At 35.1% G+C, this 11,548-nt stretch overlaps 1 protein-coding gene across 1 annotated transcript; it reads left to right on the top strand.

The window, feature by feature from the left end:
* The first annotated feature begins 1,124 nt into the window (after nucleotides 1-1,124).
* atp6ap1b (ATPase H+ transporting accessory protein 1b) lies at nucleotides 1,125-9,994 on the top strand. The gene is made up of 10 exons (XM_048177400.1): nucleotides 1,125-1,285; nucleotides 1,511-1,637; nucleotides 2,667-2,741; nucleotides 2,837-3,030; nucleotides 4,679-4,710; nucleotides 4,851-4,936; nucleotides 5,533-5,774; nucleotides 5,873-5,923; nucleotides 6,079-6,316; nucleotides 9,642-9,994. The coding sequence occupies exons 1-10, from the start codon at nucleotides 1,161-1,163 to the stop codon at nucleotides 9,849-9,851; spliced, it is 1,380 nt and encodes a 459-aa protein (XP_048033357.1). The 5' UTR covers nucleotides 1,125-1,160; the 3' UTR covers nucleotides 9,852-9,994.
* The last annotated feature ends 1,554 nt before the right edge of the window (nucleotides 9,995-11,548 follow it).

Below are 11,548 nucleotides of genomic sequence, written 5' to 3'. Positions count from 1 at the left end.
AAACAAACAGATAGATAGATAGACAGATAGATAGATAGATAGACAGGCAAACAGACAGATAGATAGATAGACAGATAGATAGATAGATAGATAGATAGATAGATAGATAGATAGATAGACAGACAGACAGACAGACAGACAGATAGATAGATAGATAGATAGATAGATAGATAGATAGATAGATAGACAGGCAAATAGACATATAGATAGAAAGATAGATAGATAGATAGATAGATAGACAGACAGACAGACAGACAGATATATAGATAGATAGACAGACAGACAGGCAAACAGATAGATAGATAGATAGATAGACAGACAGACAAACAGATAGACAGACAGACAAACAAATAGATAGATAGATAGACAGACAGATAGATAGACAGATAGACAGACAAACAGATATAGATAGACAGACAGACAGATAGATAGATAGACAGACAGACAGATATAGATAGATAGATAGATAGACAGATAGATAGACAATAGATAGACAGACAGATAGATAGACAGACAGACAGACAGACAAACAAATAGATAGACAGACAGACAGACAGACAGATAGATAGACAGATAGACAGACAAACAGATATAGATAGACAGACAGACATAGATAGATAGATAGATAGATAGATAGATAGACAGATATAAATAGATAGATAGATAGACAGATAGATAGACAGACAATAGATAGACAGACAGACAAACAGACAGATAGAAAGACAGACAGACAGATAGATAGATAGATAGACAAACAAATAGATAGATAGATAGACAGACAGACAGACAGATAGATAGATAGACAAACAAATAGATAGATAGATAGACAGACAGACAGATAACTAGAACTAAAATGTCATTTTTAAACGTTTGTAGTACTATGTAATAAAAACTATATCGTTATAATTATGGTAGAGTTTTAAATCAACGATGTTGTACAGCGGTTTAAATCTTTTTCCTTTCCAAAAACGTTTCCCTTGCGAATAATGAAAACATAGTTTATTCATATGATCTTCAGAGAAGCGACGCTGCATCTTGCGCCTGCGCGCTGCTCAATGGACGAGAACGAATCGAGTCAGAAGAGAATCACATGATAGAAGAGGGAAAAAAACAGTCACATGATCATCAGCGCTCTGCCATTCACGTGACTCTCCTGAATAATGACGGAAGTAGGAGTGCGGCGTAGTAGTCTGTCGACAATGGCCTCCACTTCAGTTTTATTATTTATATTCTCGATTTGTAGCTGTTATGCTCAAGTGCCTCTGCTCATGTGGACCAGTGATGGGTACGTGACATGTTTGTCTCTTAAATGTTGATTTCACTAGTACTTCAGAACACTGCTGTGCCTTTCATATATGTTCAGGCAGCTGAATCAGCTAACAGTGACTTGGTAAACTGTCTATAAATTAGAAAGCGCTTGGTAGAGGTTGATTACTGTTGATAAAAGTTTCAAGTCATCCTGTTTCTGTTGAGGAGGTTTGCAAACTGAATGATATTTTTGTCAATACAGCTACAGTATGCCACATCTGGCTCAACCAGCAGCTGGTCAGGCTGTGTCTGGTGGGCAGCTGGTGTCTTATCTGAAATCTGCCTTGTCCACTGCTCCTCACAACGTGCTGCTCTTCTTACAGGATAAGGTAAAAAGACTTCATATGTTTAAAATGTGGGGGCAAATAATGCCACCCTAGTGCATTGATTCTTGTGTTTTTATCTGCTATTTAGACTTATAATACAGTATTATCACGTTATGACCATTTCAGTTGTTTGAAATATATGATATTATGCGCTGTATGTTAGGAAAATGGCCTCATAAAGAGAAAAATGCCCCTTAAATGCCTCCTAATTCCACATATTAATGAAAAAGTACATTTTAAACATTGGTACGGACCTTTAGTAAAGCCTGTATTTGTGAGAAGCTGATAAAGTGAAATATAAAAACAGTTTACAGTGTGGTCAATGTAGTAGCAATGTATTTTACATTGTGTAATAGCAGCGTCCTCCTCTAATACTGATATTTTTACTCTCAGAGCTACTGGACTTGTCAGTGTAGTGTGACTTTGAGCCACAGTCTTACTTCCCCATCCATCTTCCCCTGGACATGCCAGTATTTCATTGCAGTACAATTATGATCATTTGTGCACTGACAGATATATGTGCACTGACTATATTATCAAAATATTATTGAATAAAGACATTTTTAATTTTCCTTTAAATCCTAAAAGTACTAAAACTAAAATAAAAGTAAATTAAAGCTATATTTAAAACTTTTTATAACATTTTTAAAATATTAAAACCTATTTTACATCCCTGTTCCACATGTACATACTATGTATTTACAGCAATTACAATAACTGGGTTATAACTAGGTACAAACTCTGAACCTACCCATAAACCTAGCCTTAACCCATGTAGTTACCTTATGTTACAGTACTTACTTGGGTAAGTACACTGTAAGTACACATAATGTTAAATAAAGTGTAACCAAAATGATGAAACCACATAACAAAATTACTAAAACTGAAACTAAAATTAAAACGAAAAATTAAAATAGAAAAATTACATTCAAAATATGAATAAATAGTATAATAGTATATATAATACTACAATTGAATACATTTATGCAATGTAACAACTGACTCTTTTTGCCTGCTCTCCCCACTATATAGTTAAGTATAGATGACTTCACCATGTACGGTGGAGTGTTTGGGAACAAGCAAGACAGTGTCTTTTTAAACGTAGAGGTGAGTGTGCTCTTTATTTATTTTAATCCTCGAAGGATATCAAAGCTAGATTTTCCTCTAACATTCTTATCAACTTTTCTTTCTTGGTACTCAAGTCAGCACTTCAGTCATCATCCAGTCCTCTGGTGTTGCCAGCCCTGGACTGGTCTGCATCGGATTCAGTCCTGGAACTCTTCCAGGAAGAGCTGGGTATCCCAGCGGTTCACATCAACCCAAGCACCCTAAAGGATATGAAGCTGAATACCGCACAGCCTTCACTGCTTGCTGTCCATCTCCCTTACACTGCTGGGTAAGATGTTCTGTAATGCTAAAACACTTAAATGTTTTTCAACCTTGTGCAACACAGGCACTAAATATTAACAGCATTTTCCATCTTTTTCAAAGAATATTTTCTTATATTATACAATTTCACTCCAAATTGATTTTGTGTTTCAGAGCTTTGAAACAAAACAAACATGGCACAAAATTTCAGTAAAATGAAGGAATTGGTTAATGTTTGAATGCTTTTGCAAGGCACTCTGAATTTCAATAATGTTAACTTCTCTTCTTTTTTCTGTTTGCAGTTTTGTTATTAACTAATACTAAAAACAATGTAGTTAAAATAAAACTGAAATAAAATAAATTACAAATATTGGATTAAAAACTTAAACTGTTAATTTAAATGTTGCTTTGGCAACTAACTTAAAATAAGATGAAAACTAAAATAATATATATATATAATATACAGTACAGTCCAAAAGTTTGGAACCACTAAGATTTTTAATGTTTTTAAAAGAAGTTTCGTCTGCTCACCAAGGCTGCATTTATTTAATTAAAAATACAGTAAAAAACAGTAATATTGTGAAATATTATTACAATTTAAAATAACTGTGTACTATTTAATATTTGACAAAGTAATTTATTCCTGTGATGCAAAGCTGAATTTTCAGCATCGTTACTCCAGTCTTCAGTGTCACATGATCCTTCAGAAATCATTCTAATATGCTGATTTGCTGCTCAATAAACATGTATGATTATTTTCAATGTTGAAAACAGTTGTGTACTTTTTTTTTCAGGATTCCTTGATGAATAGAAAGTTCAAAAGAACAGCATTTATCTGAAATACAACGCTTCTGTAGCATTATACACTACCGTTCAAAAGTTTGGGGTCAGTAAGAATTTTTATTTTTATTTTTTTGAAAAGAAATTAAAGAAATGAATACTTTTATTCAGCAAGGATGCATTAAATCAATCAAAAGTGGCAGTAAAGACATTTATAATGTTACAACAGATTAGATTTCAGATAAACACTGTTCTTTTGAACTTTCTATTCATCAAATAATCCTGAAAAAAAATATATATACACAAATATTTTGTACAATTGTACACATTAAATGTTTCTTGAGCAGCAGATCAGCATATTAGAATGATTTCTGAAGGATCATGTGACACTGAAGACTGGAGTAATGATGCTGAAAATTCAGCTTTGCCATCACAGGAATAAATTACTTTGTGAAATATATTCAAATAGAAAACGGTTATTTTAAATTGTAATAATATTTCACAATATTACTGTTTTTACTGTATTTTTAATTAAATAAATGTAGCCTTGGTGAGCAGACGAAACTTCTTTTAAAAACATTAAAAATCTTAGTGGTTCCAAACTTTTGGACTGTACTGTGTATATATATATATATATATATATATATATATATATATATATATATATATATATATATATATATATATATATATATATATATATATATATATATATATATATATATATACTGTTAATATAAGAAAAATGACAAAAGCACATAACAAAATTACTACAATTTAACCCTAACCTAAAATTAAAAATATTAAAATAAAAGCTATTTCAAATCTTAATAAATAATATAATAGTAGATAAAGAATACTAAAATAACACTGACTTTGCTTTATTTGAATGTCAGGGCACAATCAAGGGAATTGCTTTTGAAAAATGGTGAGTAGTTATGTTTCTTTTTTTGGTAATGATTGTAATATAATGATAATGTATTGCTTTTTATTTTTTAATTCTAATTTGATGCCATGTGTTTATTACTATTGCTGTTCTATAGTATGTAAGATTTATTTTCTTGTTAGATGAGATCATTGGAAAGGTCCTTGACATGTTCAAATCTCAGGACGTGCCTTATACTGCTGTATACACCGGCCTCAAGCCCTCTAGAGTAAGTCATCACCTTTACATTACATTTAAATTAATTAATTTCACAGACACTTTTATCCAAATGAGGAACATCACAAGGACAAAGTTAGTATTTACTACACATTGTCTATTTGTTCTCTCACACTTGAAATAATTAGACTTGGGTCATTGTAAACCCTGGGTAAACAGAATCCTGGGTTATCTTGCTTCACGTTTCACACTGCTCATGATTTACCCAGGGTTGCCAATTAATCCTGGGTATTCATAAACTGTCGTTTCACACTGTACACTGCGTTAATGACGAATGCAGCACACAATACGGTTACATAAAGGCTATAGGATTGCACATTCCTCATAATATTGCCGAATGTACTATCAAGTTTATCCTGAATGGACTATTCTGACTATAAAAGTAAGAATGAAGTGGTCTCTTCTAATTGTCACTCTAATTTTTATGAAACCCCGGGGAAAAAGCTGTGCTAACTTTCTCTAAATTGTAAGTGTGAAGTGTTCCTTTACCTGGGGTTTAGAACAATGATATCCCAGGGTTAAACGCAGTTTGAAAAGCCCTTTGGTTCCTCTTCATTTGACACACTGTAATTTATCCTTCTTCTATAGGTCATTGAAGATACCCCAGTAATGGCAGGAAGTTCTGTGGGCCGATCGCTACTTCAGACACCACCGAGTCCGTCTGTGAAACCCCCAGTTGTCGTCAACAGCTCAACAGGGCATCCCTGTATCATGATGTGGGCTGACACTCTCCTCACCAGCTACTCTACTAACGAAGTTGATTTGGGAATATACGTTTTTAATGGTTCTGCTACCACAACTGGTTCAGTTTGCAATGAAACACTGTCAAGGTCAGAAGCATTTTCAAGCAGAAATCGGTATACATTTCAGCATTATTCATACATTATATATTGAAAGTATAAAATATTTGATTATATTTGTTTTTCAGACTTGTCCTGAATTTCCAAAACGTTCTGGGTTTTAAATCCCTTCAGCTTATGTGAGTATTTAACACGTAATCCATCACTGACATGCATCATTTGTGGTTTTGATGAACAGGATTCTCTGTCATTATTGGATATGATGTGCATTCTGTCTTGAAGAGAAAAAAACAAGAACAATAATTTTACATACATTTTTAATACTTCCCTAAAGCTTCTCTATGCACAAGATCTTCTTTCCTGTGTCTGCTCGCGACTGGTCCGTCATGGAGGAGGTTGTGCTGGAGTATGACGGGCAGAGGGCGGTCTTTAACGGCAGTAGGGGTATCTATGCTCCTGCAGAGTATTCTTTCCATTGCCAGAGCGTAAGCAGCGTTCAGAGCCCACTGCTGGTGCCTTACAATGCTAGCGACAACGCTAACCAATGGAAGCTGATCTTCACTGATTTTCAGGTACTACTCATAGTTTTCAGTCACATGACTGGCATGGAGACCTAGAGGGTAAAACATCCATAGAACTGCAGCACAAGCCTCTCAATTTTACATTTGTTTCAAGCCACCGGTATTTAGGTCACCTCTCAAATGAAGAAATACGAAAATGTCAACACAGTGCAAGTTTTGGGCACCATATACAACATTTGCTGCAGTATTTCAATCAGTAAAACCAGTGGGATATTCTAAAATACTTAATGTGGAAAAGCCTTAAAGTACCTTAATGCAGTGTTATTAAAAGATCAAATTAAGTAAAACACCTTATTGATGATGGATACTTTATATAGGCGAGCAGATGAACTCAGAATATGCACATAACGTGCTACATGGTTAATGAGAAACTGCGCTTTGCGTTTATATTCTGGATTCATCTGCTCACCTGTACAATAGTATGCACATTAAATAAGGTGTATATTTAAAGTGATCTTTTAAAGGATTAGTTCACTTTCAAATGAAAATTAGCCCAGGCTTTACTCACCCTCAAGCCATCCAAGGTGCATATGATTTTCTTCTTTCTGATGAACACAATCGGAGATATATTAATAAATGTCCTGAATGCATCCGCGCTTTATAATGGCAGCGTTACCAAACGAGTATGAGCTGAAGAAAGTGTCTTCATCCACATCCATCCATCATAAACGTATTCCACATGGCTCCGGGGGTTAAAGGGATAGTTCACCCAAAAATGAAAATTTGATGTTCATCTGCTTACCCCCAGCGCATCCAAGATGTAGGTGACTTTGTTTCTTCAGTAGAACACAAATGATGATTTTTAACTCCAACCGTCGATGTCTGTCAGTCAAATAATGCTAGTGGATGGGAACTTCTACTATAAGAGTAAATAAAACTTGCATAGAGAAGTCCAAATTAAACCCTGCCGCTCGTGACGACACATTGATGTCCTAAGACACGAAACGATCGGTTTGTGGGAGAAACCGAACAGTATTTATATCATTTTTTACCTCTAATACACCACTATGTCCAACTGCGTTCAGCACTCGCTTAGTGAGGTCTGATCGCGCTCTGACAACGGCAGTGATGTCTCGCGCTTATACTTCAATGAGTGCTAGACATCACTTCCGCTGTCAGAGCGCGATCAGACCTCACTAAGCGAATGCTGAAGGCAGTTGGACATAGTGGTGTGTTAGAGGTAAAAAATGATATAAATACTGTTCGGTTTCTCGCACAAACCGATCGTTTCGTGTCTTAGGACATCAATGTGTCGTCACGAGCGGCAGGGTTTAATTTGGATTTGTCTGTGCAAGTTTTATTTACTCTTATAGTAGAAGTTCCCATCCACTAGCATTATTTGACTGACAGACGGCAACGGTTGGAGTTAAAAATCATCATTTGTGTTCTACTGAAGAAACAAAGTCACCTACATCTTGGATGCCCTGAGGGTAAGCAGATAAACATCAAATTTTCATTTTTGGGTGAACTATCCCTTTAAAGGGTTAGTTCACCCAAAAATGTCAAAAAAATTGTCATTAATGACTCACCCTCATGTCGTTCCAAACCCATAAGACCTGTTCATCTTCGGAACACAGTTTAAGATATTTTAGATTTAGTCCGAGAGCTTTCTGTCCCTCCATTGAAAGTGTATGTACGGTAGACTGTCCATGTCCAGAAAGGTCATAAAAACATCATCAAAGTAGTCCATGTGACATCAGTGGGTTAGTTAGAATTTTTTGAAGCATCTAAAATACATTTTGGTCCAAAAATAACAAAAACTACGACTTTATTCAGCATTGTCTTCTCTTCCGGGTCTGTTGTCAATCCGTGTTCACGACTCCGCAGTGACACTGCTGACGTAAGACATCAAATGCTCACTGCACAATGTCAGTAGACGGACGATTTGAAGAGGTAAATCAACATCTTGCTGAACACATAGCAGCCATAGCTTTAGTCGCTCTGGATCGTTTACCGGGAAAGAGTAAAAGTGAATCCTTTCATCTGTTGGCGTTGATAATGCACTTTTACGTCGCCGTGGTTGTTTTTGGCGATTAGGACATCCGCGACATGCACACTTACGTACCATTTTAAAAAATATAGCAATACCAAAATACAAACAATGTAGAATAGCTTGAATACAGCGTGCGTCTCCCTCAGACTGTAAACGAAGCTCTGGTGCACTAGATAACACGTCAGCAGCGTCTTACGTCAACAGCGTCACTGCGGAGTCGTGAACCACACTCTGGAGCAGAAGGGGGGGGTTATGTACCAATAAGCTGGATGCCAACCGCCGTAAAACGGGGAAGAAGAAGAAGCGGAGTTGTGAACACAGATTGACAACAGACCCGGAAGAGAATACAATGCTAAATAAAGTTTTTGTTATTTTTGGACCAAAATGTATTTTCGATGCTTCAAAAAATTCTAACTAACCCACTGATGTCACATGGACTACTTTGATGATGTTTTTATTACCTTTCTGGACATGGACAGTCTACCGTACATACATTTTCATTGGAGGGACAGAAAGCTCTCGGACTAAATCTAAAATATCTTAAACTGTGTTCCGAAGATGAACGGAGGTCTTACGGGTTTGGAACGACATGAGTCATTAATGACATAATTTTCATTTTTGGGTGAACTAACCCTTAAATAAAGGCCTTCTGATGCAATGCATTTGTGTACAAAAAAAAATTAAGTTCTACTTACGAAGAAAGTGTAAAACTCTAGCAGTTCAAAAAGCTTACGCTACATCCTACGCCTTCCCTATTCAACTTACGGAAAATGTAACTGACACAACGCCAGTTTACACTTTCTTCGTAACTTGAAAACAGAAGGCGGTCTGGCGGAAGCTAGATATTTTACTTCATAACTTAAATATGGATATTTTTTTTACACAAATGCATCGTTTTGCTTCAGAAGGTCTTTATTAACCCCCCGGAGCCGTGTGTAATACGTTTATGATGGATGGATGTGGATGGAGACACTTTCTTCAGCTCATACTCATTGATCCCACTCAATGCCATTATAAAGCTTATTTATTAATATTTCTCAGATTGTGTTCATCTGAAAGATCAAAGTCATATACACCTAGAATGGCTTGAGGGTGAGTAAAGCTTGTGGTAATTTTCATTTGAAAGTGAACTAATCCTTTAATTTCTCACTACACTGGTACTTAGAACAAACCAGGTAAAAATGACTGGCAGGCAATGGAGGAAAGCCTTGTTTTGCCCTCCAGGTGGGCATTCCTATAAGGATGTGATGTCATGTGAAAATGAGTAATTGTAGTGTAAAAAAAGACTCCACAGCTGATTTATGTGTCATTTGTTTCCAACAGATCCAAGCCTTCAACCTTACTGGTGAAGTGTTCTCATATGCCAGCGATTGTGCAGGGTTCTTCACTCCGGGGATTTGGATGGGGCTGCTGACCTCTCTGCTCATGGTGCTCATTCTTACCTATGGCCTGCACATGATCATGCAGCTTCGCACAATGGACCGCTTTGACGATCCAAAAGGCCCAGCGATTTCAGTGCCTCAGAGTGAATGAGCAAAAAAAAAAAAAAAAACCTGTGATGTTGTCAAACTGTAAAAAAAATGTACGTATGTCGAAAACATCCAACCCTTAATGTGGGTGTCAATCAGGAATTTCCGGATCTAGCATGAGTATTTGAATGTTTTTAAGAGTAAGTATAATATATTCAGAGGCAAAACATTTTTTTTTTTTTTCAAATTTATTTTGGTGTCTTGTAGAAAGTGCTGAAATCTCCTTTACATTACATTTTAATTATTACATTAAAACGTTGATAATACTTTACAACAAGGTTCATAACATTAAAGGGATAGTTCACCCAAAAATGAAAATTCTATCATCATTTACTCAAGTTGTTCAAAATCTGTATAATTTTCTTTGTTCTGTTGAACACAAAGGAAGATATTTTGAAGAAAGTTTGTAACCAGGCCACTTTGGGGCATCATTGACTTCCATAGTAGGAAATAAACTACTATGGAAGTCAATGGTCCCCCCAAAACTGTTCAGTTTAACACATTCTTCAAAATATCTTCCTTTGTGTTCAACAGAACAAAGAAAATTATACAGATTTTGAACAACTTGAAGGTAGGTAATTAATGATGATAGAATTTTCATTTTTGGGTGAACTATCCCTTTAGCTTGGAGCTAACATGAAATAACAATTAAAACATTTTTAATGTTAATTTCTAATGTGGTATATATAAAAATTTAAAGTTGTAAAAATTAACTTTCCATTATGAGTGAACATGGATTAACATTAATTTATAAATATAAAATTGTTGATTGATCTAGATCAGTGGTTCTCAAACCTGTCTTGGCGTACCACCAGCCCTGCAAATTTTGTGTCTTCCTGAGTTAGATTAAATGCTGTATTGTTCATTCACTTTAGTTGATACTTAATGCATTAACTAATTTTGATAAATTGACCATTTTGTAAAGTCTTATCAAGGTTTCACATTTCAGTGCACGTTTCTCTGTCTAGTGTTAAACCAGTGAATGCAATTACATTTTTTACACAAAACTTGCACTGTTATCTTTAGGACTACTGTTTATCTCAACTTTTAAAACTGGTTTATTTCTCACCTTGTATTAGATTTGTATATGTTTTGTGTAGTTGTACATTTAAGATTTGCCAATATTGAATTATACCAAATATTCAATTGAAGTGCCTAAGGTGAACTGGCCCCTGAATGGAAAATGAAAAGTGCTAAATAAAAACAAGCCATTAAGTGAAATTATTTTATTGACTGACAGACTAACCAATAAAAGTGCCAAAAGTACCCAATATTCATGTATTTTCAATGAATACAATGTTTGAAATGTATAAGATGGCTAAAGTTATGTAGAAATTAAAAGGTTTAATACAATATACTGTCTCAGAATTTTGCTTTAGCCTGTGCAACTGGATGTAAATTTAAAGTTACTACTAGTTTATAAGCTCATTGGCTGTATGTTAAGATATGCTAATATGTTTGGGTACAGTCCAGTGGGATTCATGTTTAGTATTTGTTTTGCTGGGCATTGTTGTGAAACATGCAGAGATTGAATATTCTGGAGATATGAATTAAAATGTGTTTTTTTTCACCAGATTTGCTGTCAGAGGGGTGCAACATGTTATAAACATGTTATATCCTTGTCTCTAGCTAAATGATTAAACTACTACAAAACATTGAATACGTTGACTGAATCTGAGCATTTATTGGCAGTCGTGTGTA

Source organism: Megalobrama amblycephala, linkage group LG24 (genome assembly GCF_018812025.1).
Source record: "Megalobrama amblycephala isolate DHTTF-2021 linkage group LG24, ASM1881202v1, whole genome shotgun sequence".
In the NCBI taxonomy this organism is placed as follows: domain Eukaryota; kingdom Metazoa; phylum Chordata; class Actinopteri; order Cypriniformes; family Xenocyprididae; genus Megalobrama; species Megalobrama amblycephala.
This window is presented reverse-complemented; position numbering and strand designations above follow the sequence as displayed.